This window comes from Myiozetetes cayanensis, unplaced genomic scaffold, assembly GCF_022539395.1.
Source record: "Myiozetetes cayanensis isolate MyiCay16 unplaced genomic scaffold, myiCay2020 scf6-25, whole genome shotgun sequence".
In the NCBI taxonomy this organism is placed as follows: domain Eukaryota; kingdom Metazoa; phylum Chordata; class Aves; order Passeriformes; family Tyrannidae; genus Myiozetetes; species Myiozetetes cayanensis.
The window spans coordinates 59146169-59172406 of NW_026087853.1; the positions used below are offsets into that span (position 1 = coordinate 59146169).

The 26238-nt window shown below is 52.4% G+C and overlaps 1 protein-coding gene across 21 annotated transcripts; it reads left to right on the top strand.

Annotated features, from left to right (window-relative positions):
- Positions 1–219: 219 nt before the first annotated feature.
- Positions 220–26238, top strand: PAX6 (paired box 6). Of its 21 annotated transcripts, none has more exons than XM_050337058.1 (14): positions 6680–6889; positions 7102–7244; positions 10742–10818; positions 11163–11217; positions 13952–14082; positions 14983–15024; positions 15118–15333; positions 15935–16100; positions 20479–20637; positions 21509–21591; positions 21862–22012; positions 22154–22251; positions 24271–24421; positions 25243–26238. In XM_050337058.1, exons 4-14 carry the CDS (start codon positions 11208–11210, stop codon positions 25326–25328), a joined length of 1293 nt encoding a protein of 430 aa, XP_050193015.1. In that variant the 5' UTR covers positions 6680–6889; positions 7102–7244; positions 10742–10818; positions 11163–11207; the 3' UTR covers positions 25329–26238. The 21 variants fall into 21 exon arrangements, with proteins under 21 accessions (XP_050193009.1, XP_050193011.1, XP_050193015.1 ...); XM_050337067.1 differs by having other exon boundaries at positions 15118–15132; XM_050337056.1 differs by having other exon boundaries at positions 6681–6889; positions 22136–22251.

Genomic DNA, 26238 nt, shown 5'->3' on the forward strand with positions numbered 1-26238 from the left:
GCGGAGCGCGGGTGGGGAGCCCCGGGCGGAGCGGGGCCCCGGGCGGGGCCGTGCCGTGCCGTGCCGTGCCCGCCGACGGGGCGGGCGGTGTCCGGGCTCGCGCCGTTCGCGCTCGTGTCGCCCAAAATGTCTCATTAGCGAACTACTGTCCGCCGTGACGTCACCGGGGCGGCCCAGCCAATGGGGGGAGGCGCTGGCGTCGATATTAAGGGAAAGTTAGTGCAAAGGCAGCACCCCTCTTTTGCTGTCATTGACATTTAAACTGTGTGGCAGGTTCTTTGCGTGGAAATTGGCGACCGGAGCCGCCAGGTACCTCCTCCCGGCCGCGGGACCGCCGCACCCGGACCCTCCGCGCCCGCTGGCAGGTAACGTCCCCGCACGCCCCTCCGCCCCCGGCCACTCGCCCCGACCGCGGGCCCGCCGCCGGCCCGACGGGAGGGGCCGGGCACCCCGACCCCGGGCACCCCCACCCCGCGGGGGGAAGGCGAGGGTTGCGGGCCGGAGCCCCGCACAACAGGTGGGGGTGGGAGGAGGGGTGGGAGGGAGCGGCTCCGGCCGCTGCCCGCCCGTCGGAGGGGGCGCCGCGGGGCGGAGGGGCGGCCGGCGGTGCGAGCCGCTTCCCGAACTTCCCCCCCTGCGCGGGCGGCGCAGCCCCCTCCCCTTCCCCCCGCCCCGTGACCCGGGCCCCGCTCCCTCGCCGTGACCCGTCTCAGGTGGCGGGGGCAGCCGCGGGTTACCGCGCCCCTCGGAGGACCCCGTTCGGCTCCCCCCGGGCCCTGGAGCGGCCGCCTCGGGCTCGGGCTCCAGCCCCCCGGGCTGAACGGACGGGATGGGAGCGGGTCACGGAGAGTCCGGCGCGACGCCCCCGCGGAGGGGCGCGGAAAGGCGGGCTGGCCGCGGGGCTGCAGCGGCAGAGCCGAGCCGAGCCGGGCTGCCGTCGGGGGCCGCGTCCTAGCCGCCTTTTTCCCCGCCTAACGCCGGGGGCTCGCCGGTCGCCGCTGAGATTCTGTCACCCTGCTCGGGCTGGAAATGTCCGGTCGCCGAGAGGCGATCACCTCTCGGTCCCCAAACTCAGGCTTGGCTTCCCAACCCTGAGTGCCTCTGCTAAATCAGGGCGTCAGTGGGAGAGAAAGGTACCGTAGAAAGGCCGTTCTTCCTCCGAAATAACGCTAAACAAAATAGCAGCGTAAAACCTAAAACACCGCTTACCTGTCTTCGAGCATCTCCAAATATTCCTTACGATGCGTTAAAGGGAACGCTCCCTGTGATGCTTCACTATAATATACCGGTAAATGGACATTCTCCTTCAGTAATAAATCAAACACCATCTATCTCAGATCCTCCTCCCTAATTAGAGATGTTTATTGGAGATGGTGTTTATCCAGCTGTCATGCCGAGAAAAAGCTGTGACATAATTACCTCTGACCAGATAGTCTTTTATATGCATATCTCGCTGACATATAAAGGAATCGGTTTGCATTAAAAATGACAAGATCAAATGTTGATTTTAGCCGATATAATAATATTCCTGGTCGTTAAATTAATTGAAATTCAACTTCTAGGCTCTCCAAATTACAAATCTTGCGATTTAAACTTTTTTTTTTTTTTAAGCAATTAAATGAGAGGCTCCGGCGAAATGATGGGCAGAGAGAAACGTGCCCTGCAAACTTGCCGCGATAAATCAAATATACCAGCTTAAAGAAAAAGAGCCCTCGACCTCTCAGCCTAAGAACACAATTGACGTGAATCCGAGGAGTTTCTCTATCGGTTCCTCGTGGTTTGCCAAGTTTAGGTTTTGCTGCTAATTTGGGAGGCCAGGAGAGTCCGAGGCTGGAGAGAGGCGAGAGCAGGACCCCCCCCTTAACGCGTTGTTTTTAACCCCCGCACCTCGGCGGGGCCAGCGCGATGCTGGTTCATTTGGATTCGTGGCTTTGGCAGCGCCTGCGGAACCATCTGCGTGGGGCTGCGAGCTAGCCCTGATAAGCTCCGAATTACTCTGTAATTGAAAATATATTTTTGGGAAAGGCTGGTTTTACAAATATCAAGGGTGTAGGCTTTTGATCCTTTCTGCTGCCTGTGTTCTCCAGTTGCTAATAAAACTCGCATTGAGCTCCTTAGTGGCTTGATTAACAGGCAGATTAACTGTTACTGGGGTTTTGAACAGCTTGTCCCAATCAATAGCATTTAAAAAGCCCGTCAGGATGCGCTAAGCTTTCACCCCCCCGTTCTTTTCTGAAGGCTTTTCGAGCGGGTCTGGTTGCATGACACTTTTCCCATATTTATAATCAAAGGCTTTCTCGTACAGAAAGGTGTATGTTCGTCTTCCAGTTTCAGAGCGACTTAGGCGAGGTCCAGAAAGCCTTTTTTTTTTTATCCTGCCATATAAGGCTGTGCCTTATGCAAAAGGCCAAGATAAAAGAGGTTAAATCGATTCCAAACTTTTTGCAGATTGTTTATAAACTAGAAAAGCTCCACTTAACTCAGTGTCCTGTGCATTATAGGTTTCAAACACTGTCTCTACATATACAAATAGGCATTAAGTGTCCTGAAGGCAAAAGCATTGTAGTCTAAGACGTCAGGATTTGTGTATCTCTTCAGTTTCAGACCGAACTGGACAAGAGGACTTTAAGCATTTTTCTGGGTATTAAAAAAGGTAGTTTGCAGCCCAGATATTAATACAACGAGACGATACTGGAGTCTCTAACTCAGCACTTTCTGCTTTCAACACCTAACAAAATGCGAAAGGGAAGCAAACGCTGCTGTTTAACACAAATCAAAACCCAGGCACGAGACCATGTAAAAAAAGTGAAAATTATTTTAATTAGGAAAACCAAACAAACAAAAAAAAGCGCACCTTGCCATGTATAGTAGTTACTTACCTTTCTTTTTTTAACCATTTTTTATATTACGCCCATTTTTTTTTCTTTTTGTTTGGAGTAGTTAAAAAAAAAAAGAAATATGGGCAGAGGAAAAAAAAAAAGATACAGAAAAAAAAATGCTAGTTACAATAATCCTGTGCGGATTTTAAAGCAGAAATCTTCAAAGAGTGCCTAAATCCATGCCGAGGGCCGGGGCTGCGAGGTCCCACGGCCGCGGGGGTCCCACGGCTCAGCCTTCGACCGGGAAAAGGGGGGGGGGGATGTCGGTCTGCTCCTGCAGGAGGGCAGGGCTTTGGGGGAGAGGGGAACGCTCCGAGCACCTCACTGCGCTGCTGCTCCCCTCCTCTGATTACAAAGGCCAGAGCACTAATTTCAAAAGTGGAAAATTCACTTTAAAAAAAAAAAAAAAGAGAGAGAGAGAGAGAAAGGAAAGGGGAAAATAGGGGAAAAAAGGAAAACCAGGCCGGCTGGGCAGCGAGGGACGGCTGGCAATCTGCTAGATGGGGAAAAAAAAAAAAAAAAAAAAAAAAAAAAGGAAAAAAAGAAAAAGCAGAGCGTTTCCTCGGGAGGTATCCAGGCACGGCAGTCCCGGCAGGTCCCGGCTGCCGGGAGCGCCGGGGCTGGGGGGGTGGGGGTGGCGAGGGGCTCCGTGCGGGCCGCCCGCTCCTCCGGGGGGGCGGACGCGGGTACCCGGGTACCGGCGGCGGCGGGGCCGGTCCCGCACGGCTCCCGCACGGCCCCTCCGCTCCCGCCGCTCCCGGCGGAGGTAAAATGGCGGCGCGGAGCCGGGCCGGACCCCGCGGCGGGATGGGACAGACCCGGCCTGGTGGGACGGGACGGGATGGGACGGCGCGGGCGGTACCGGCGGCTCCGCTCCGCTCCCACGCGCGGCCCGTCCTGTCCCGCCCCGCCGCTCTTTCTTCCTCCCAACTTTCGCTCGGGGCTCCCGCTCCCACCGGCACCCCCCGCCCCGCCCTGACGTCACCGCTTCACCCCTGCCCTCCTCCCTGCCCAGGGAGGGCTTTGGGTTTTTTTCTTTGGGGTGTGTGTGTGGGGGGCGTTAAAAGTTTTTTTGGAGGTTGGGGGAGGGAACACAAAGCCCGCTGCGCCCGAGGGGAAAATAGCAACAAGATTACGGCTGCTTTATTCTGGCGAGGAGGAGTAAGAAGGTGCTAATCCAAGGGATGGCTAATTGAGAGCTTGTAAAAATGATATTTGCCTGCGATTTCGGACGAAGTGGGTTTTCTCTTCTACCCCTTTAACGCCTTGTGGACGAGAGTTGGAAAAAAAAAAAAACCCAAACAACCCACAAACAAAAGGCAAAAAGATCTCTCGTTTGCTAGAGAGGGAGTGCAACAGGGAAAATAAACAGCACCACAACAACAACGACAACAACAAAGCAAGATTAAAAAAAAAAAAAATCAAAACCCACGGACACGACTGACTTCACTCCAGAAAAAGGACCGGATCCCAGCTTTTAACATCCCTTTGGAGCCTCCGAGATCGGTGCGAGCTTACAAATCGCAGCCTCTTTCTCTCGCCCGCAGGATGCGTGCGGCGGGACGCCCGGCCTCGGCCAGCGACAACTAGGAGGGGACAGGCTGCTCCGCGGGACAGCTCGCAGGGACTCACCCACCCTGGAGGGGACACACTCCGGACACAGGTTCGTACTTCATTTTGGACGTTGCCTCTTTTCTCTTCTGTCGCTCTGAAAAATTTCCTGGGCGCCCCTGAAATGATGCTTGGCCACGGGCAGGTTAACTTAGTGCCAGATGTTACTTTGGAAAGTTTTGGAGAGGAGGAGGTGAGGTGAGCGCGGGGACCAGGGGGCTGTAGGGGTAGGAGGGTCCCTGCCTGAGCCCCTAGTTTTGGCAGAGCCCCCCTTGGGGTGCTCCGCAGCCCAAGGGCCGGACTGCCCTTACCTTCAGGGAAGATCCCATCACTCCCAAATGCTCCCGTGCGTCCATCACGATAGTCGGTTCCATTTCTATAAAAACGCATGACTCGGGTCAAAACCCGAACCAAAATAGGACCGGCAGGTTGACTTAGGCCTGCCCAACGCTGCAGAGCCCCTCGCCGCTGCAGGTGGGGTCGGCCGGGTCCCGGGGCAGGAGGGTGGCAGTTCTCTCTTCCCCGCATCCTCCGAGGAAAGGCTTTGCTCGGCCCGTTCCCGGGTTGGAGGGAGGGCCGGGGGGAGGTTGTCCGCCCCAGTCCCTGCCTCCCGGGCCTCCCCACCGGGCGCGGAGCGGGGTGGTCACCGCGGCACCCCGGCATCGGGGGAAGGGTAGGGAAGAGGCGGAGGGGCAGGCAGCAGTCTCTTAAGAGCCCATTTTGTGCTATTAGGGAGCTGTGGCAGCTTCTCGGCGGGACCGGGGATGACAGTGCATGACGGCCGGGCAGCCCATTATCCCGCTCCCATTGAGGCGCCCTTTCACTCACATGCAAACTCCTTGGCAGAGTCGTTTGTCTCCTCATTGTACTTTATTTAAGAATGCAATGGTTGTCAGGGCTCTTATTCAATTTCAAGATACTTTATTGATGAGCTTTGACTTTTAGCACTTTTCACATGTCAAGAGAAGTCAAGTGTATGCGGCTACGACTTCATTTTATGCTTTGCGCGTTCATACTCTCCACTTTCCGCGGTGGCTCTTGGAATTTCTTTTTCCTGTCTCTTCTTCTCTTTCTTTCTCCCAAGCCTTTTTTTTTTTTTTTTTTTTTAATTGTTTTTTTCCCGGTGCAGACCCCCTTCCCCTCCCCCCGGCCCACTCGCCATAACCGATTGGGACACCCTGAGCTCGGACTGGTGCTCCCAGTGTAACCTTAAATGCATGCGCTGAGGGGTTGCTTTAGAGTTTACTGAGGTGTGTCTTAATAGTCCGGCATTCAACAAATGTACTTGTGGTGTGTGGTCAGAGCAGCAAAGTCATTTACTTACTTTCCCCCTTGAGTTTCTGGCAGCCAGGCAAGGGGGTCCCTTTGCAAAAGGAGAGGGGAGGCGGGGGGAGCCTCTTCGGACGGGCACAAAGCGGCAGCACTGCCCAGCGCCAGGCTCTGCCCTCCTCCAGCTCCTCCGTGGGATCTTTAAAAAAAAAAAAAAAAAAAAAGGAAAGAAAGAAAAAAAAAAATCAGCCGGGCAGCCCTTAGTCAACAAATGGCACGTGGGAGAAGTTGGTGAGTGTTTGGTAAAGGACTCTTCAGGGCCTTTTCACAAGAGCCCTCAATACACAAAGTAAATGGTGTATTTGCTCTGCTCTTTCCCGGCCGGGGCAGAGCCGGGAGCTGGGGGGAAAAAAGGCGGGGGAGATGGGGAGGGTGGCGATCGGCCTCGGGGCGCTCCTGGGGCGATTCACCGGCGACAAAGCGCGCCTGTCTCCCAAATATTTATGCCTTTACCATTTGAATGTTATTTCCACACCCTCCTCCCTCCCTCCCTCTCCCACCAACCTCCCCCCATCCTTCCCCAGCCCCCAACCTTATCTTCCATTGTCGGGCCGGGAGCGAACTGTTTAAATGCAAATCGACCTCTCCCCGCCATCGCCATCGCCATCACAACCACCATCACCATCATCACCATCACCACCACCACCGCGACCACCGCGCCGCCGCCCCCCCCCCCGGCGGACCTGTGCGGTGCGGGCGCGGTGCGGGGCGGCGCGGGCCGCGCTGGCGCTGCCGGGCCCTGCGCATTCATATTCAAACGCCTGGGCCAATTGGGCCGGGTTGGGCGGCGGCGGCCAATGGGCGGCGGGGAGGCGCTGGCGGCGCTTTGCATACGGCGATATTCGGGTGGGAGCGGAGCGGAGCGGAGCGGGCGGCGGGCGCGGTGCGGCGGGGCCGCCGAGCCATTCAAGTGGGGTTTTTGGAGAACCGCCGGCCCCCGAGCTGCTCCGCCGCTTTGGTTTGTTTTTTTTTTTTTTGTTTGGTTGGTTGGTTGGTTGTTTTTTTTTTTTTCCCCCGCTCGGGTCCCCGGCGCTCGGGAGGAAGTGTTTTGCTGGAGGATGATGACAGAGGTCAGGCTTCACTAATGGGCCAGTGGAGAGCGGTGGAGGCGAGGCAGAGACCAAGGCACACACACATTAATACACTTGAACCATCACCAATCAGCATAGGTGTGCTCTGCCTCTCTCTCTCTCTCTCCCCCACTTCACTCACACACTCTTTTATCTCTCGCTCTCCAGTCACTGACAGCCCATTTTATTGTCAATCTCTGTCTCCTTCCCAGGAATTCAAGATCACACAACCAGCAGCTTCAGTGGAGAAAAACTATTTTGCTGGCAACTCTTTTTAAAGCACCATCATTTTAAATCAGTGCGCTCTTAAACTATTGACAGGAGCTTTGACAACAAGACAGGATGCCTCATAAAGGTGAGTGCTCATTTATTCTCCCAACTTCTCCCTCCTCGCATTTTAATATTTAGGCAGGGCTCTCTCTCTCACCCCTCCTCTCTCCCTCTCTCTCTCTCTCTCTCTCTCTCTCATATTCCCATTTGCATTCCGGAGAGCTTCCAAGGGAACTTTCCAGCCCAGGAGCTCACAAACTTTCTGCCTTTCACATGAGCCCGTGTCCTCTGGAAAAGCTAAAGCATCTGACTCGGAAACCAATGCCAACACCAGCAGCAGTAATTCCCACGCAGCGTTTGCTGGTCAGGGAGAGCACAAGCGCCGGTGTCTGTGGTGCCGATGCTGCTGGTACCCAGCTCGTAGGAGCGGCGGGACCCGAGCCGGGCTCCGGCCCCACGCCACGCCGCGTGGGAGGGAGAGAGGGAGGGAAGCGGCGCCTCGTTGCCCCGGGGGCGGCCCCGTCCCCGACTTCTGCTTTGTGTTCTGCGGTCTCGGTTAGGGAAGGCTCACCCCTGATGGTGGGGGAAAAACACAGCGAGCGGCCGGGAGAGTTGCGTGGGGAGAAAAAAAAATTAATAAAAATAACCCACATCCTAGGCCAAGTCAGCTCCCAGGCGCGGTACAGGCGGGGAGCTGAGCGGAGCTGAAGGGCTGTCAGCTTTAATCAGCCACCCGGGGATCTTCCCAACTTGTCCCTAGTGCCGGCAACTTTGCCAGCTCCGGCGCGGGAGAAGCGCCGGGGGCGCGGAGCAGCCCGCACCGTGCACGGCGGGCCCCGCCGGATGCCCCGCACTGCCCCGTCCCTGTTCGGCACCGGGGCTCGCCGTGCTCCCGCTGTGGGGAATTTTTTCACTTGCTTTTAAAATCGATATGCTGCCTTTTTTTTTTTTTTTAAATTAAAAAAACCCTAATATATCTCATTTCTACAAAAGCCTCTTTGATCCACCTCTGCGATCCCCAACTACAGCAAAGCTTTCTTCTTTTTTTTTTTTTTTTTTTTAAATTTTTAAGAAGTTGCAAACTCTTCTCCATGCAAGGAAAAAAACCATATTTGCTCCAGCAAAGCGCAGCAATAAACTTGATTCCTTTTCCCTCGCAAGTGCAATTGCAAAAAAAAAAAAAAAAATCTGGGTTTGAATTTAACCTTGTAACGCTTTGCAGCAAGGGGTTACATGGGCACGCAGAGCAGGAATCATTTCTGGAAAGTTTAAAAACAAACTTTCTCGAATGATTCAATGTACCTGGCAAAGGCTGTTTTGGGAAACCACAACAACGTATTAGAGAAGAAAAATGACTGCATCTTATCCGTTTTAGGGGCCTAAAATAATAAAAGTGGCCCTTGACAATAAATGTTTATGGCTGCTGACCTTCACCAACGCTTCATCGCAAACTGATTCGTTTTTATCTTTTTCTCATTTGCCCCGGGAACGCGAAACTTTGTCCTAAAGGTCTAATTACGGTTTTACGGGGAGAGGGGGAAAAAAATGCTCTCCGCCACGGGATAATACGAAGATTCCGAGATTAAGAACCGAGTTGCAGATTAGGCCCGGCCTATTAGGACGCGGCAAATTGCATCCCAGTTCTCGCAGGGAGCCGGCCGCGTCCCACGGGCCCGGTGAGGGTGCGGGGGTTCCTGCGGGGCAGCAGCGGATGCGGGTCACGGAGGGAGGAGGCGATTTCGCGTTGGTGTCGCGGGGCCGCCAGGCCTGGCCGGGGCCGCCGGGCCGGTGGCTGGAGGCGGTGGCGAGTTGCTGAGCAGACACGCAGCTCCTTGTCCCACGCCTCCTCTTACCTTGCTGAAGATCTTGGCTACCCTCGCCCTCTATCGTAAACCGCTTTGGGCTGTGCTTGGGTTTGTTTTGTTTCGTGGTCTTCTTCTTTTATTTTTTTTTTTCTTTTCCCTCTCTTTCTATTTTTTTTCTTTCCTTTTTTTTTTTTTTTTTTTTTTTTTTCTTCCCCTCCTCCATTTCTTTTAAACCCACTCAGTGTCATTTCTGAGGTCCGTGCGGGCAGAGCTGAGGGCTGGAAGTTTCCTGGTGCCTTTCTGGACGGCTTCTTTAACCCCGTAGGCCCCACGTTTATGATTTGTGCATGAAATATGGGAGGAAATTGTGTCTGGAGAAGTGGGTTTCCCGTTCGGTGTGTGTCTATGCAGACGTGTTTGGTGTATTAAAGGGATGACTTCACGTTCAGTTCAGCTGAAGGAGATATCACCACGTCTCCACTGAAGTACAGTGTAGCTTGCTCTGCTGCTAATCAGGTAGCTCTCCAAAGAGCAGTAAATATTTACCAGTTAAAGTCTTCACGCTGCGAGAAAGTACTTGTTTGATGTTTATTTTTATGGATTTAAGATTGCTAAAAGCTACTTAATAAATTATACCATGGCTAGTCCTGAATGGGGAAACGTGCCTCTTTGAATTCTCCATCATATGCAGGAAGAGTAAAATTAATATTCATTATAGGCGCAAAAGAAAGAGAATGAGTATTTTTTGTCGAAAAAAAAAGGAGAGAAAATGAAGGCTGCGACTATTTCATTATTTTACCTCCTTTTTTTTTAGCAACCCCCTTGAATGGGCTCTTTATTGTAATTGTCCCTCCCCAATTGAGCACCCCACTGAGCTGTTGTATCTTTTTACAACCCCTAACAACTCGCACCAGTAACACAATTACCGCCAGATATTTATAACGAGAAATTACTTTTCCATTTTCACCCGCGACGATTTCAAATAAATACATGGGGACGCATAAATAAATAAATAAGTGGGCCGGGGGTGGCGGGGGGGAGAGGGAAGGAGGGAGGGAGGGAGGGAGGGAAGGTGGCGAGAGGAGGAGAGAGGGAGCAGTGGAAGGAAGGAGGGAAGGAGCGAGCGAGCGAGAGAGAGAGGGGGGTGGGGGTGGGGGGGGAAAGGCGCTGGGGACTGTCCAGGCGCTGGGTCAAGGCAGGCACTAATGAAGGGAGAAGGGGCTTGTTTCTCTGCTCTTTGTAAGTTGGAGGGTTGTTGGTCCGTTGAGTTGGGAAGCTGCGCGGCCGGTTAAGGAGCCTGGGTTTCTGCACTCGGGGTTTGGGTAGAGGAGCAGAATGGAGGCCATTGTTCGCTTTCTGTAGGCTTTGTTTAACAGTTCTCACCCCCTCCTGTTCTTACTTTTTAAAGCAGTGAGGCGAGGTAGACAGCGTGTGTCACAGTACAGTGAAAAAGGGGAAGATCTAAAGACCAAAAAAGAAGTTAATCACAAGACGGGGAGTTTGGGGTAGAAAAAGTTGCCAGTGCCGCGGGGAAAGGGGGAGGGGGGGACGGGGGGGAATAAATAACTCGAGGAAATACCCGGAGGTAAAAATGGAGCCCTGCTCCCAGCACGCAGGGCAGCCTGCGGAGGGCTCCCCCCGCCGCCGGTGCCCGCGCAGCCCCCGCGCAGCGCCGCCCGCCCCGCTCCGCTCCCCCCGGCCCGCGCCCCGCCGCCCCGCACACCTTTCCGGCGCCGCTCCACACTTTTTTTAATGTACTTCTTCTGCTTTGTCCTAGAGGGAAGACTTTAACTAGTGACACGCAGATGTGCGAGTCCCTAAATTGTATGAGAGGACAGTCCACCCTGCTTTCAGGCAAGTTTAAAAACATGACTTCGGACTCTCTTTGTGATTGTTGTCGCTCCACTTAATACACCACCTCAGCGAAGGGCACTAACGACGAGGCAATACGCCACCTGCATGCAATTAAAACGAGAAACCACTTGGCGGGCTGCTTCTCTTAATTTTTTTTTTTTCCCCGCGTGTTAGGGATACATATGTACATTTTTGCCTTGAGATATCAAAAACCCCCAAATCCTTAAACTAACCGGGGTAAGATGCCTAAGGATAACAAAATCAGCCTGTGAGATTATTAGCCTCTCTGCAGCTTGACTGTGTGCACTACCTCGCCTGATTAACGCCTATTTTATCACTGATAGACTGCTATAGGCGACCCCCGTGGGATACTGCTCTATCAGCCCAACATGCAGAACAGTAAGTGACTCCGCGCCCCTTCGCGGCCGCGGAGGGCAGGCGGGGCGGCCGCGGGCGCGCAGGAGCGGGCCGGCACACCGGGCCGGAGGGCTCGCTCCGGGCGGGGGAGGGAGAGGCGGCTCCGCCGGGAGCGGGGACCCCTGGGCGGCCGGGAGCGCCGCCCGCCCCGTCGGGGCGCGGGTACCGCCGTGGGCGGCGGGGAGGGGGCCGGCGGTGTTGTCACGGCTCCCGGGCCACTGGGGCTGGCCCGGCTCGTGGCCCAGGACCTGGCTGTGTCCCTGTCTGGTCTGCGGTGGGGATCTGGGCAGGAAAAAGCCACTCCGTGTTAGGTGCAGTTTCTCGCCACCTTCTGAGTTTATTTGCTTTCCTGATTCTGATGTCTTTGTGGATTATTAATTTTCTGGGGGACCTTTAATCTGCTGTTGTTGTTGTTGTCGTTGTCGCTGCTGTCGTTAAGACCTCGCCGAGAGGCCTGTGCGTTTCTCAGGGAGGAAAGCTCTGGCACCAGGCAGGAGCGCCCGGAGACGGGCGCGGGGGGCGGCGAGAAGTGGCCTCTCCTTGCGTCCCGGTGGAAGGGGCTGCGCGGGGATCGAAGGGACCGGGAGTGAGGTCTCAGCGAGTCTGGAGTAGGCCCCATGTCCTCGGGACGCGGGGTGGGCTCCGCGGGAGCGCTTATTCTGCGCGCGTAGCGGCGGCGAGGAGCGCAGGCCGAGTTGCGCGGCCCTTGCGCGGGGCGGCCGGGCCTCACCTCGGTGCTTCTCCAGAACCTGGCTGGGGATGCCTATCCCACCGTTCAACCGCTCAATAAGTTGTCCCCATCCCACCCCCCTCCGTGTGAGGAGCATCAGGAAAAATAGAGGTTTTTGGGATTTCTCAGATATCCTTGGGTGGAGCGCTTTTTTTTTTTTTTTGGTTGGTTGATTTTTTTTTTTAGATTTTTCTTTTTTGTTTTGATGTTTGTTTGTGGAGTCGTTTTCCTTCTTTTTTTTTTTTTCTATCGGGGCCGCTGCATGCGTGTCCGTGTGACGAATTTTCACGTATCCCGAGCAAAAACTGAGCCTCGGCAACCCGGGGAGGGTACTACCTGCGCCTCGCAAGGACGGCGGCGGCTGCCCTTGGCCGTGGCGTGCCGAGGGTTTATGGTAATGGGGGATGCCTTCACTCGGCCGTTTGGGATCGCCACTGCAAAACGCAGAAAAGATATCATTCGGGTGAAGCCTTTATTTTGTTTAAAGGTCGCGGCGGGCTCTTCAGGCTTTGTGTTAATAACTCCTGGGTGTATATGGTGCAGAGCATCCAAATTGACACCATATGTTTTCCTATTAGATGACTAGCAATAGAATACAAGGCGCATAATCATTGCCACTGGGCGAGATCTACACCGCTCTCCAGGGAAATTATATAATGATTAAGGCTTAACCTTTTAAGTGAAACTTTGATTTTGCTTTCCCCGCTGCCATTTTTTATGTCGGCGAGGGTCCCCCCCCCCCTTGAAATGGGTTCCCCGCACCGCATTTACGGGGACGGGGGGAGGATGCTGGCTGGGCAGGGGGGGAGCAGCCGTGGGGCCGCGTCCCACGGCATCCCCGAGCCGGCCCGCCCGCCGGGGCGCAGCCCCGAGCCCCCCGGGGCGCGGGCGGGGAGGGACGCGGGGCTGCTCTCCCCGCGGTGGGAAGCGCAGGTCGCAGCGCCGGCCGCGCTGCTGGGCCGGGGCGGCAAATTCCCCAGCCCCGATGTCACTTCGAATCCATTGCGCGGGGAGCGCGCCCCCTCGGTGTGTCCGCGCAGAGCCCCCGGCTACCGCAAACCGCAGCCTCCCTCGGAGGGAGAGCGAGTAGAGTTCAATCTAGTCTGAGTGATATCCAAATGCGGACAGAAAGGGTCGTTTTATCATGCTACTATTTGTCGTGACGATGCAATTTTCAAAAGCAGAGTACTGTCATAAAGTGACACGCCTGCCACAAGTGCTCCAACTGATCTTTTCAATTAGCCTTCCATGCATGATCCGGGGCGACTTCCGCCTATTTCCAGAAATTAAGCTCAAACTTGACGTGCAGCTAGTTTTATTTTAAAGACAAATGTCAGAGAGGCTCATCATATTTTCCCCCTCTTCTATATTTGGAGCTTATTTATTGCTAAGAAGCCTGGGCTCTTGGAGTCAATTTATCAGGAGGCTCCAAAGAGAGGAGAGCGGAGAGCGCGTAGAGCAGAGCTTCTCCAGGGAGACCCTCCAAAGCCTGGAGCTTCAGGTTGGGCACTGGCGAGGCAGCCTCTCGCTTTGCTTTTGGCGAAGCAAGCTGCGGCTGTGCGGATGCAGGCAGGCTCGCTTGGGCTTGGGCTTTGGGCTTTGGGGTTTTTTTTTTTTTTTATTATTTTTTTTTTTGTGGGGAGGAGAAGAAGAAAAAAAAAAAAAAAAAAAAGGCAAAGCAAGGGAGCAACCCAAGGCTATCCAGCCAGGAATATTCTGGGCTTTTGGGTTGGGTTTGGGGTTTCGCCTCTGCCGCGGGTTTCGCAGACGGGGAGTGCGGAGAAAACGCATTTTCTGAGCCGTGGTGGCTCCCGGGGAGCAGTGGGCGAGGACGGGGCCGAGGCCGGAGCCGGGAGGGGAGCGGTGGCCCCCGGTCGGGCGGAGGGGATGGGCGCGGAGCGGCGCGGAGCCCTCGTTCTGCCGGCGGGGCGTGCGCGGGTCGGGCGGGAGCGCAGGGTGCTATGGTGGGCGCTGTGCTTCCCGCAGGTCACAGCGGCGTGAACCAGCTCGGCGGGGTGTTCGTCAACGGGAGGCCGCTGCCCGACTCCACGCGGCAGAAGATCGTGGAACTCGCTCACAGCGGCGCCCGGCCCTGCGACATCTCCCGGATCCTGCAGGTGAAGGCGGCGGCGCCCCCCGTCCTCCCACCGCTCCGTCCGCTCCGCTCCAGCGCCGCTGTGTCACCGCCGGGCGCTAATGCGACCCCCCCACACCCACCCACACACCACCACCACCCGCCTTCCAGCCTAATAAAACGATCCATCTGCTCGGTTGTTGCTGCAAATAGACCCTTTCTACGCGTATATCTATCTATCTATCTATATATATGCCTTTTAAAATATTTAAATTTTTATTTTTCGTTCCCCTCTATTCCCACCCGGTGATAACCCGCACTGTCGTTGCAGTTAGTTCGCTGTAATAAACTGAATTATACGGCTCGGCATAATTCCAGTTTCCTCTCCTTCCCTCCTTCCCCCTCCTATTTGTTTATGATTTTGTGATATCTGTATGCATTTGGCGTGGCTTACTGCTTTTTTATTTTTACCTTTTTTTTTTTCTTCCAAAAACCAAAACAAACCAAAAAAAAAAAAAAGGCGGAAAAAAATTAGAGAGAGAGAGGGAAAAAAAAAAAAAAAAGAACCCCCCTCAAAGCCACGCTGTTTTAGCCCGGAATCTGTCTTTACAGACACTCACGCAATCTGGCGCAGCTCAGGGGTACTTTGTAAATGTAGGTCTTGAAAACGCCTCACTCACCCTGTCCCCTGCAAGTACTTTGGCTAAGAGCAGTGAGGAGGATGGAGAGTAGTCTGGCTTAGCTATTGTTCGCATTTAAGGAGTATTTTAACATTGATACTAAAAGAATTACGTTTTGACGAGATGATTTTTTTTTTCTTCCAAATGTTTTTAAAGTATCACTTTGGTAGAGGGTAGGGCCAAGAATGTAATTTTTTTTAAAGAAAAAAAAAGACTCTCTAAGTAAGTTCTCATACCATTTAAGGTATATTTTTGTGTTATAGACCCATGCAGATGCAAAAGTCCAAGTGCTGGACAATCAAAACGTAAGCTTGTCATTGTTTAATGCATACTTAAACAATTTTATTTTTGTCTTGAAATTATTAATAATGTGATTTTCTGTCCGCTTCCCTATCCAGGTGTCGAATGGATGTGTGAGTAAAATTTTGGGCAGGTATTACGAAACTGGCTCCATCAGACCCAGGGCAATCGGAGGTAGTAAACCGAGAGTAGCGACTCCAGAAGTTGTAAGCAAAATAGCGCAGTATAAACGAGAGTGCCCCTCCATCTTTGCGTGGGAGATTCGAGACAGATTACTATCAGAGGGGGTCTGTACCAACGATAATATACCCAGTGTAAGTTCATGAAAAAACCCTTCCTGTGTGCTGTGTACAATGCTGGGTAGCCGTAGCGAGCCTCTGCTTCCTTTGTTTTGGTATCAGAGGAGAGGATAGCAGGTTCACATCATTTGCATGTGGCAGGGTCAGACGCATTTTTTCATACAGAATCTGACAAATGCCTTTAAGGAGGGAAAAAAAAAAAACCAAAACCAAAACAAACCACAACAAAAAAACAATATGCGGGTCACCCCTGCGCCTGGTGCCTCAGGACTGCGAGCATCAGTCGAAGACATCACTCTGGTTTTTGCAGGGTTGGGTTTGGGGCTTTTTTTTTTTTTTTTTTTTTGGCTTTTTTTTTTTTTTTTTTTTCCCCGTGGTTTGTTTGTTTGTTTGCACCACCACCACCACCAGCAGTGAGCGAGTCGGGGCGGCTGGGACACGGCGGTGCGGGGCGGCCGCAGCGCGCAGCCGGCGCTCGGGGAAGCCCTGACTTGCGCCCAGGTCGAGCCGCCCGCTGTGCGGAGGGGGCGCGGAGGGGACGCGGGGGGCTGCGCGGGAGGCTGGCGGGGAGCGCGCTACCGCACTACCATTGCCTTTCCTGTCCTTTGCCTTCCAGGTGTCGTCGATAAACAGAGTCCTACGCAACCTGGCTAGCGAAAAGCAACAGATGGGTGCCGACGGGATGTACGACAAGCTAAGGATGCTGAACGGGCAGACGGGGACCTGGGGCACCCGACCCGGCTGGTATCCCGGCACCTCGGTACCCGGGCAGCCCGCACAAGGTAAGGGACAGCCCGCTCGCCTCTCCGCGGCCCGGAGCGGCTCGGTTCGGTCTCGTTCCGTGGAGGCGGCCCCGATGCGGGTCCCCCCTCGCCCCCTCCCCAGCCGCAGCCCTGGGGACAGCGGTGTCCCTCCCGCCGCCTCTCTGGGGGGCTGCGGGCAGGTGGGTGCGGGGTCCGGCGGCCCGCAGGGCGTCCAGACCCGGCTCCGGCAGGGCGGCAGGCAGAGGAGCTCAGGAGCATCCTCTGCCAAAGCCGCATCCGCCGAGCTGCGGTGCCGGCAGCCGGGCGGGATGCGGGACTGAGTCTTAACCTCAGCCCGGTAATTAGGGCTCCCGCTCCCTCCCGGGCCGCCTTCCCGCGCCGGGGTCTCTCTGCAAAGCCGGGGCGATCGGTAACTATCTCCGTAGGGCTGACTATAATTCCTCCTCAATGGACCCGAAACAACTTTGTAAATATAGGAAACTGTTTATCCTGAAGATTAATAGGTATTTGTTGTAGGAATGACAAGGGGATAATATGAAGGATAATGGGATGTTACGTTACATACTTAAGATGGTTAATGGCTTCTTTTTGAATGCGGGCTCTGTTGAGCCTCGGCTCTCCCCGGCTCTGGTCATTCCTTTAGAAGAGGTGTCTATATACAACAACCTGCTTTTTGTTTTCACCCCGCAAGGAAAAAAAAATCGGTAACAGTGTGCGGAATATCTGGTACAAAGGATGTTTCTGTCACACGCAAGAATTTGTTATGGGAACAATTCTGTCGCTATGTAATTGCTCATTAGAGATCGTTTTGTTTCTCATTAAGGCGACATGAATAAGCGTCTAGTTGAAGGAGACAGCTGTAGAAATGTTCCACAGGAGACCTCTGGACACGATATGGCACCGCTTGCCAATTAGACATGTCAGTTTTAAGAGAAGAAAACAGTCTATGAAGGACACTAGAAAGATAGAGCGGAGTCCTCGCTTCCCCCCACCCCCACTTTGGTGTTTTTTGTTGTTTGGTTGTGGTTTTGGTTTTGGTGGTTTTTTTGGTTGGTTGGTGGTTTTTTTTTTTTACATTTTGTTTTGCCCGATGTCCACCCCCAGGAACCGGGACGGCTCTTACCCCTGGCTCGCCCCTACCTGCGGGGCCCTGCCCCGGCCCGGGGCCTCTCGGCCATCCCCGTGTCTCGGTGCCCTTCCCTCCCTGCCCCGCACCCGAGAGCCAAACGGCGGGGCTGTGCGTGGCGGAGGCACCGCACCTTCCGCCCCTGGGGCTCCCTTCCCGCCGGTCCGTGGTTTCGGCCTTTGGTTTTGGTTTTTTTTTTTAAAAGAGGTGTTAAATTGAGAAATTCGGGGCGCAGGGCGGTGGTGCGAGGCCCAGCCGCGGGTGCGGGAGGTGCGGTGCGGGCTCACCTGGGGCCGGCGGGCCCCTTTGGCCGCACCAGCGCTGCGGCAGAGCCGCCTGTGCCACAGAGGATGGGGGTGCGCGGGGCTCGGTGGCGCTTTGGGAGCCCGTGGTGGCCCCTTCCCGTGGCGTGGGGATGAGCGCAGTTCCCGCAGTTCCCCGGGCAGGAGCGTGAGCGGCGGGAGGACCTCGGGAGCCCCTTCCTAAACCGCAGCCGAAATAAAAGCGCTTGCGGGGCAGGGCTGGCTCGGGCCGGGGGTGCGTGTGGGCAGGAGAGGCGAGGGGGAGGCAGGCAGGCACTTAAAACACCCGCATGGCAAAATTAAAATTAATAAAATGGATTTCCTCTGGAATATTCATGCTCCCTCTAATGTTTTTCCCTTGCAGGGGTATGTTACTGGATTTTAAGAGTCCATTACTCAAAAAGCATAAGGCGAGGTTAGGTCTCAGAGGGGTACAAATATGGTCTCAATCTGATAAACGCCATGCAGCAGTGAATAAAATAATGGATACATGAGGGCTGACAGAACAAAAAGAGACATCTCTATCCGGGAGAAATTCTCCAGTGATTTAGTGGTTTTAGGGATCACCGAGACACTGTTTCTTATCTTTTTTTCTCCCCTCCCTCTCTTATAAGACTAAAGCCTTCTATAGGATTTAGACACTTTCTCTTTCAACAGATGCTACAATGTTTTGATCCCGGCTCTATAGCTGAGAGGTGCCGCAATTGGTTTGCTATCTTTTTTTGCTTGTTTTCCGCCTCACTGATTGAGACACTAAGAAACTAAGGAATGATTTTATTTCCCAGAGTCTTTTTTTTTTTTTTTTGTCCCTTTTTTTTTTTTTTTTTTTTCCAGGAAACAAATCCTATACCCAGCGTCAGATGGTCTAGCTATAGGATAATAGGGACGGACATTCACTTGCTTTCTTACGGATTAGGTCTGGAAGGTGGAACAGCCCTATTGAGATCGCTCCTTTTAGTGACTTTAAAAAAAAAAAAAAAAAGAGAGAGAGAAAAAAAAACTAGGAAAAAAAAGGGGGATGTCTAAAAAGAAGATATCTTAATTGTCTTGGGGTTTGAAATGACGGGGTGGGGTTTGAAGTGATCATAAGCGAGTTTAGGTGAAACTTTTAGCTGGCTGAAAGGTCTGGGGGAGAAAAAAAAGAAAAAAGAAAAAGAAAAAAAAATTAGGGCTTGAAAAGTTTTAAAGATAAAGGGTGCGTGGGGGCAAAAGGGAAGCGCCCGGTTCGATCCGGCCTCTGTGCTCCCCGGCGGGACGGGGCGCGCTGCCGGGCCCCGACGGCGCGGGGGGCCCGCGGCCATCCCCGCACGTCCCCTCCCATCCCCTCGGGCCCCGGGTCGGTGCGGGCCCGTCCCGAGCGGACAGTGATGGATGAGGGCGGTGGCGGAGGTGAGCGCGGCCCCCGCCGCGGGCGGGCGCGGCCCCCGGCGCTGCCACCCGCGCTTGGCAGGGCGCTGCCCCGCCGCGGCGGCCGTCCCCGGGCCCGGCGCTTTGTGTGCCCTGAAAGGCGGGCCCCCCCGCACCCCCGCTATTCACCCGCCGCCGGCCGCCTCAATGGGGCTGCGGCCGCCCATATGGTGACCACGGCCGCTTGAATCCCCGTGTTTAAATGGAGGAGAAAGTTCGGGTTTTAAAACATTTCAAAGTGGTTGAAAGGGTCCCACCAGATCCTGTCACAATTCCCCCCGAGCTTTGAAGGCCTGGGCCATTGTTCGCCGATTATAAATGATATTACTTTAAAGTTGATTTCCCACAATATTTAAAGGATGTCGCGGGAGTGTCGCTATTTATTTTTGGCGTAACTTTTCAAGGGAATTAGCATAAGTAGCCCATGCGTCCCTCGCCCCGGCTCCCTCTTTATGCGACATCAAAACGCCTCGAAAAATATGCTTTGAAAGGAGAGGGAGAGCTCATTTAAGGGACAACGACTTCTCTGCCTCGCCAGCAGCCTCCGTCCCTCTGGCCCCGGCGGCCGGGGGTGCCCGCGGAGCCCCCCAGCACCGTCCGGCCCGGGCCGCAGCCGCCTTCGCCCGAGCACAATGAAACTTTCCCCTGTTTAATGACAGAAATTACATTAAAAGTGGTGGAAATGCCCTAATTAAAAATGTACCGCTTAAATGATATGCCAAACGCTCAGCTGCAGAACACCGTATTTAGCTAGTTAGTGAACTCGCTACTATTTCTTTTAAAATTACATGTTAAAATTTTAAAAGAAATCTTACTTTTCTCTGGTGCAACACATTACAAAGAATGGACAGTCCTTTTATCTAAATATAAAATTCCATTTTCAGCAATTATAGCCTGTTCTTGGTGATGATATAATTACAGCTGTGCTCAGTAATAGGTGTCAAGGCAATGCACACTCATACAATAGTTGAATAAAACTGCAGAACAATGCAGGCACTTCTAAATTCACAACCTTTAAAATGAAATTGACTGTGCAGAATTCAAATAAAAACTGGATAAATATTTTTTTAAAAAGATTACAAGCTTGGTTTGGTTTCTTAATAGCATTTTCTGCAAACCTATCAACATCTAATTGATTAGATAGGAATTACTGATTATAGATAATCTGAAATACTGAACATCACTATTTTAAATATAGCAATAGGTAAATAAATGCAGCAGGCAGAGGAGACTGCCATGGCACTTCAGCAGCGATTCCCGGAAAGAATCACTTTCAGGGGAAAGTATTTTTATGCAGGTTTTATTCCAGAGGGAAAACAAAATGAAATTAAGACCAGGTGATCGTAATTCTTCCTCTCCGATGTTTACAATAAGGCTGGAAACTGAAATGTTCCCGTGTTACCCATGTCATTAGCGCTGTGCTGCTTTGATACCCGAGACATTTTTAAGGGAGGGGTGTCAGCAAACATGGCTGAGCTTGTTTCCAATCGCGTTATTTCTCTGATAGGGATCTTAAAACAAGGGTACCTACATTTCACTTTCCTACTCTCCCGTTCCACAGATGGCTGTCCGCAACAGGAGGGAGGAGGGGAAAACACTAACTCCATCAGCTCTAATGGAGAAGATTCAGACGAGGCCCAAATGAGACTCCAGCTGAAAAGAAAGCTGCAGAGAAATAGGACATCCTTTACCCAAGAGCAAATCGAAGCCCTTGAGAAAGGTGAGTGACATTTTCCTGTGGCTGAAGCAGGAGAGGAAAGCAAAATGTGCCCCGACTACATTAACAGCTGAACGCAGGCATGGCATTCACGTGCCTTATATACACATATACATTTAAAAGTCCGTGGCTCCCTCCATGCTCTTTTATTCACTGAGCTCCAAATATTCATTGATGTCTGTGGTATGCCCTGAAAAGCTGTTAAAAGGTTTTTCAAAGGGAAGGTATTCGGGGCACAGATCGCACCGAAACGTCGATGCTACACCCTGGGCTCCTCTGAGGGGGGGAAAAATCTCCTCCTGCCCACTGTCCCTGGTTGGGCTGCATTGCTGTGAGCTGGGAAGGCATGGGCAGGCAGCTGGGGCTGGCAGCAGCCCTCCATGCCTGCCCCCACACACTCGCTCCCCATCCCCAGTGCTGCTGCCGCCCGGGGCTGGGAGCAGGTGCCCTTTTCCCTGGCCGGCCTGGGCGCACCTCGCCTCTGACCTGCTGCGGATCTTTGTTCTGGTTTTGCGCTGTTATTTAGCGACGTGCCATTTCGCTTCCTGCTGACAGGGTCAGAGCTGCCTTGGGGACCCCCTCGGCGGAGGCAGAAGCCCTCACTGCTTCTTGAAAGATGCAGCATTGCACCCAAGCCTGCCTACCCCCACAGCAATATTCCCCAGCAGGCAAGGCGCCCTCCTTCCTAACACACACACACAGGCACAGACACACACACACACAGACACAGAGACACAGACAGAAAGCTCAGCTTTGCCTTTACAGTGATGCTTCTTAGGAGCATTTAGAGCACAGGCAGCGCAGGAGCAACTCTGACTTTACAGCCGGCCACATTAACTCTTGGCAACTAACGCAGGAACATTTCCTTCTGCAGAATTTGAGAGGACCCACTATCCCGACGTGTTTGCAAGAGAGAGACTAGCTGCTAAAATAGACCTGCCTGAAGCAAGGATACAGGTAGCGAGTTGCTCTTCAATTATAACTACTATTACTTTTGCTGTTACCGTTTCGATTTTGTTATTCCTGGCTTCTCAAAGCACAGGGCAGCCCCTATTTATGATCAGGCATTTGTCCATATCCCCCTTTCAGGAAAATAGCAGCAGCTGGGCTTTGCTTTCACCCGCTGCTTTGCTCCACTGTGAGCCATGGCCTTGAGCTACGTGGGGGAGGCCCCACGCCTCTAGTCCTTGTAAGGTCGCTCACGACTCTCAAATGCTGTACTTCCAGGTATGGTTTTCCAACAGAAGGGCCAAGTGGAGAAGGGAAGAGAAGCTGAGGAACCAGCGAAGACAAGCCAGCAACACTCCCAGCCACATTCCCATCAGTAGTAGTTTCAGCACAAGCGTTTACCAGCCCATCCCGCAACCAACCACCCCCGGTAATGCCCAACAACCCGCTCACGCTGATCCGTCCTCTTGGGAAAACGAGGCTTTGAGACTGTACTGCCAGCTGTAATTGTGGTTGAACTAATGTGTTCATCTATCTGTCTATTCTATTATAGTTTCCTCTTTCACATCAGGTTCCATGTTGGGCAGAACGGACACGGCGCTCACAAACACGTACAGCGCGCTGCCGCCCATGCCTAGCTTCACCATGGCCAACAACCTGCCTATGCAAGTAAGTCCAGCACCTCCACGACGGCACGATGCTCCCTCGGGACTTGGCGGCCCCTGGGATATGCGGGAGTGTGGGTGGAGGCCCTTCCTCCGCAGGATGAGGGGGGTTACGAGACCCAAACCATGCTGTGCGGGGAAACCATCACCAAAGACATCAGAAAAGATGCCCGCTTTGGGAGAATCAGAAGGGAAAGGGAACTGAAGGATCTGGTGCTCCACAAGCACCTTCTTCTGATTTTTAAAGTGGAAAGTCCTCAAATTTGCAAGGCAACAGATCTGGGATGAAAAACTGCTTTTTTTTGGGAAAAAACCCTGTGGTTAACCTATGGAACTCGCTGGTGCCGTATCGTGGAAATTGCTGCCTGAATAAGCTGCTGGAGGGATCCGACATTCTGGGTGTAGGTAATGTGGCAGCAGCACATTAGGAACACCTGAGAGAGGGAAGGATGTGATTAGCATCAGTGGTTATGCCAGCTAAGCCAGAATTGCAAGAGCTGTCAATCCTCATGCCTGAAAGCATTAGCTGATCACCAGCTGGGTTAGGAAGAAATCTATTCCTTTGGGGTCTGTTTCTATAGACCTTTCAGATGCAAAATTCCTCCTTTTTTAATGGTGGGGTTGGCCTAGGAAGGTGCTGGCCAATTACGGGAGTTTTACAGCTTTGTCTGAGGCACACAGCATTGACCAGTGCTAGAGGCAGGCGAGCAGATTAGAGAGCCTGACTCCTCCGCTGCGGCAATTACTATGTTACTAATTGCTGAACCAAAATTAACCAAATAAAGTTAGAGTCTCGCAAGTCTATGGAAAGAAGTGATGTTGGCTACGTGGCTGTTCCGTGACGTCGGAGGCCGGCGGTGCCGTTCCCGGCAGCAGGCTGAGAGCAGGCGACAAAGGATCAAAAGGCTGATCCAGGAGGGGACCCTTGGGAAAGCAGGAGGCCCCTGATTCACCGCTGGGCACCTGGGCAGGGACCTGGCACGTGTTTGAGCCGCCCTGGAAAACCCTGCCTGTGTGTTCATCACGGCACAGCAGCCACGCCGTGTCGGAGAGGGAGATTTGGCAGCCGAACCATTGGCATCTCCCTGTGGAGGCAGGGTGAGCTGCTAGCTCTCCCAAAGCACAGCGTGTGTGCCTAGCGAGTGAGGCTGTCAATATTTTTGGAGACACCGTGTGTCAGGGGCATGCAGACAGAGGAAATGCGTGCAGATGTGTTGAACCTTGTGCGCTTGGAGCGGGAATTACTCATCCTGCTTCCTGCTCCCCCACTGCTTCCCTGTGTCAAGGCTGCACTGGTCCCCACTCACCTGGCACCCTGGAGCAGGAGAAGCCCCTGCTTGGTCTCTCAGCCCCTGCCCCCAGCTGCTCTCCCCACTGGCAGGTAGGGTTTTAAAGGTTGGACTTCAGGTAAATGGAGATGTCTGTTCTCCTGGGATGTTGCTGGCACAGGTTTGGGATGATTGCAGCTCTGACAGGGGATCAATGCGCACGTATGAACGGGTTTGGGGATCCCTCTTCAGAGCCTCAGTCACCCCAGACCCACACACTGTGCGTACACGCTCCAGGCTTGCAGGTGCAGGACCAGACTGTGTGCCTCAGTGGAGTAATTTTTAGTTACACCCCCTAATAGTTTTCAGTTACATCATCAAATGTGAGGTAAGATGTTGGCCGTGTCTCTGGCTGCAAATGGTATGAGACATCTTTCTTTTCCATGGGTTATAAACGAGGACATCACTCAGGCTTAGCTATGTAACACCTCCATCAGCGTCTAGATGCAGGGATCTGCTTGCCAAGCACGACTGAAAAAGCGCCAGTGACGGCCCGTGTGGATCTTCAAACCGAACACCTTCATGAAGAGTCTGCTCGGTTGAGCTCCTAAACAGGGCTTTACATCGGGGGCCCTGAATTTGAACCTCAAGCTCATTTCTGCTGCTGCTGAGGGCTGGCACGTCCATCCAGGGCAGCCTGATGCCGTGTTTGCCTCCACTGACAATTAACGCTGTTCTGTCCTTTGCTCCCACAGCCCCCGGTACCCAGCCAGACCTCCTCCTACTCTTGCATGCTGCCCACCAGTCCATCGGTGAATGGACGGAGCTATGACACCTACACCCCTCCTCACATGCAGACACACATGAACAGCCAGCCAATGGGCACCTCTGGCACCACTTCCACAGGTGAGTGACCCCGTGCTCCCCAAGCCTTTCTTCCTTGCTCCATCAGTTTTTTCACGTGTATTCACTGGGAGAGCTCCCTGTTGGGTTCAGTAGCTGCCAGACAAGGCAGAAGATGAAAATGTAAAACCTTGCAAGCTGGAGCAAAAAAATTCTGATTTTTAAGCTGCTGTTGGAGGGCCTGATGGAAGACAGCTGATTAACAGAGGTGGTGTCTCAATAGCAGGACAGTGGAGAGCTCTTCAGTGCATCCCACAAAATCTTCCCCATTTAATTAATTTCTAAATCAGCATTTATTTCAGCATTAATTTTCAGCAAAGAAACCCACACCAGTGAGGTTAAGTGTGTGGGAAAGTGTTTGCAGGACTGGACTGGGTGTATTTTTACTGCGTCTGTGCCAGACACAGTAAATACACTGCTAAAAATCTGAAGCTATAGAAAAGGCAGGGAACCTGTAGAGGTATTACCCTATGCGTAAAAAAGGCAAAACGGGGTAAAACAGGGTAAGTGTCAGCATAAACAGCAGCAAGCCAGACACTTTCAAAAAGACTAAAACTGTTCAGTGTATTTTGGGCTGAATTCTCAACTGATACAACCGAGCTGAGGCTCTGGTGTTTATCTCAAAGCATGACAGTTTATTTATAACAACAAATCAGTGAGATGTGCATAGGTTTTTAAAATATACACACACCTGATTCTGCAGGCTGGTAGATGGTGAGAGTTAATGCTTACTGGAATTCAAGCACAAATCTGCAAAACTGTAAAGCAAAAATTGTGCTATGTATAGGAAAACTAAAATATCCATTTTCCCTCTCAATTTTCAGGTCTCATTTCCCCTGGAGTGTCAGTTCCAGTTCAAGTTCCTGGCAGTGAACCTGATATGTCTCAATACTGGCCAAGATTACAGTAAAACATGTGTTAATTCCGTAAATGACTATATGGACAACAGTTGGATGTTCAGCAGTATTTTATAAAGGAAGAATGGCTCTCAGAGTACTTCTGTACTGCAACTGTGCCCAATGCTGTAACACATGGAAAAGACTTTCACATGGACCTTTGTACACTGAAGGCATTATATCAGTTGGAACAAATCTTCATTTTGGTATCCAAACTTTTATTCATTTTGGTGTATTATTTGTAAATGGGCATTTGTATGTTATAATGAAAAAAAAAAAAAAGAACAATGTAGACTGGATGGATGTTTGATCTGTGTTGGTCATGAAGTTGTTTAAAAAAAAAAAAAGAAAAGGAAAAAAAAAAAAAAGAAGCCATGATCAACAAGCTTTGCCACGAATTTAAGAGTTTTATCAAGATATATCGAATACTTCTACCAATCTGTTCATAGATTATGGATTGACGTTCCAAGTTTGTATCATTCCATTGCATATAATTAAACCTGGAACAACACGCACTAGATTTATGTAAGAAAAAATATCTGTTGGTATTTCCAAAGGTTGTTAACGGCTGAAGCTATGTGCAAACAGGGGGTAAGGAGAGAGCTCCGGTGAAGAAAAGAGTTTGATAGATAAAAGGTAGATTGTGTCTTCGATATAATCCAATTTGTTTTATGTCGAAATGTAAGTATTTGTCTTCCCTAGAAATCTCCCAGAATGATTTCTATAATAAAGTTAATTTCATTTATATTTGACAAGAATATTCTATAGATGTTTTATACACATTTTCATGCATCATACGTTTCTTTTTGGTCGGCAAGAGTTAATTGTTCTTAGATATAGTTGTACTACTGTTCACAGTCCAATCATCTTTGTGCATCTAGAATTCATTCCTAATCAATTAAAAGTGCTTGCAAGAGTTTTAAA

What these genes read in the sequence shown, in the direction of transcription:
- PAX6 (XM_050337052.1), top strand. An exon ending in ACATCTCCCGGATCCTGCAG is followed by an intron (nt 14,083 to 14,982) that starts GTGAAGGCGGCG and finishes TTTGTGTTATAG; the next exon opens with ACCCATGCAGATGCAAAAGT. An exon ending in TGCCTGAAGCAAGGATACAG is followed by an intron (nt 21,592 to 21,861) that starts GTAGCGAGTTGC and finishes CTGTACTTCCAG; the next exon opens with GTATGGTTTTCCAACAGAAG.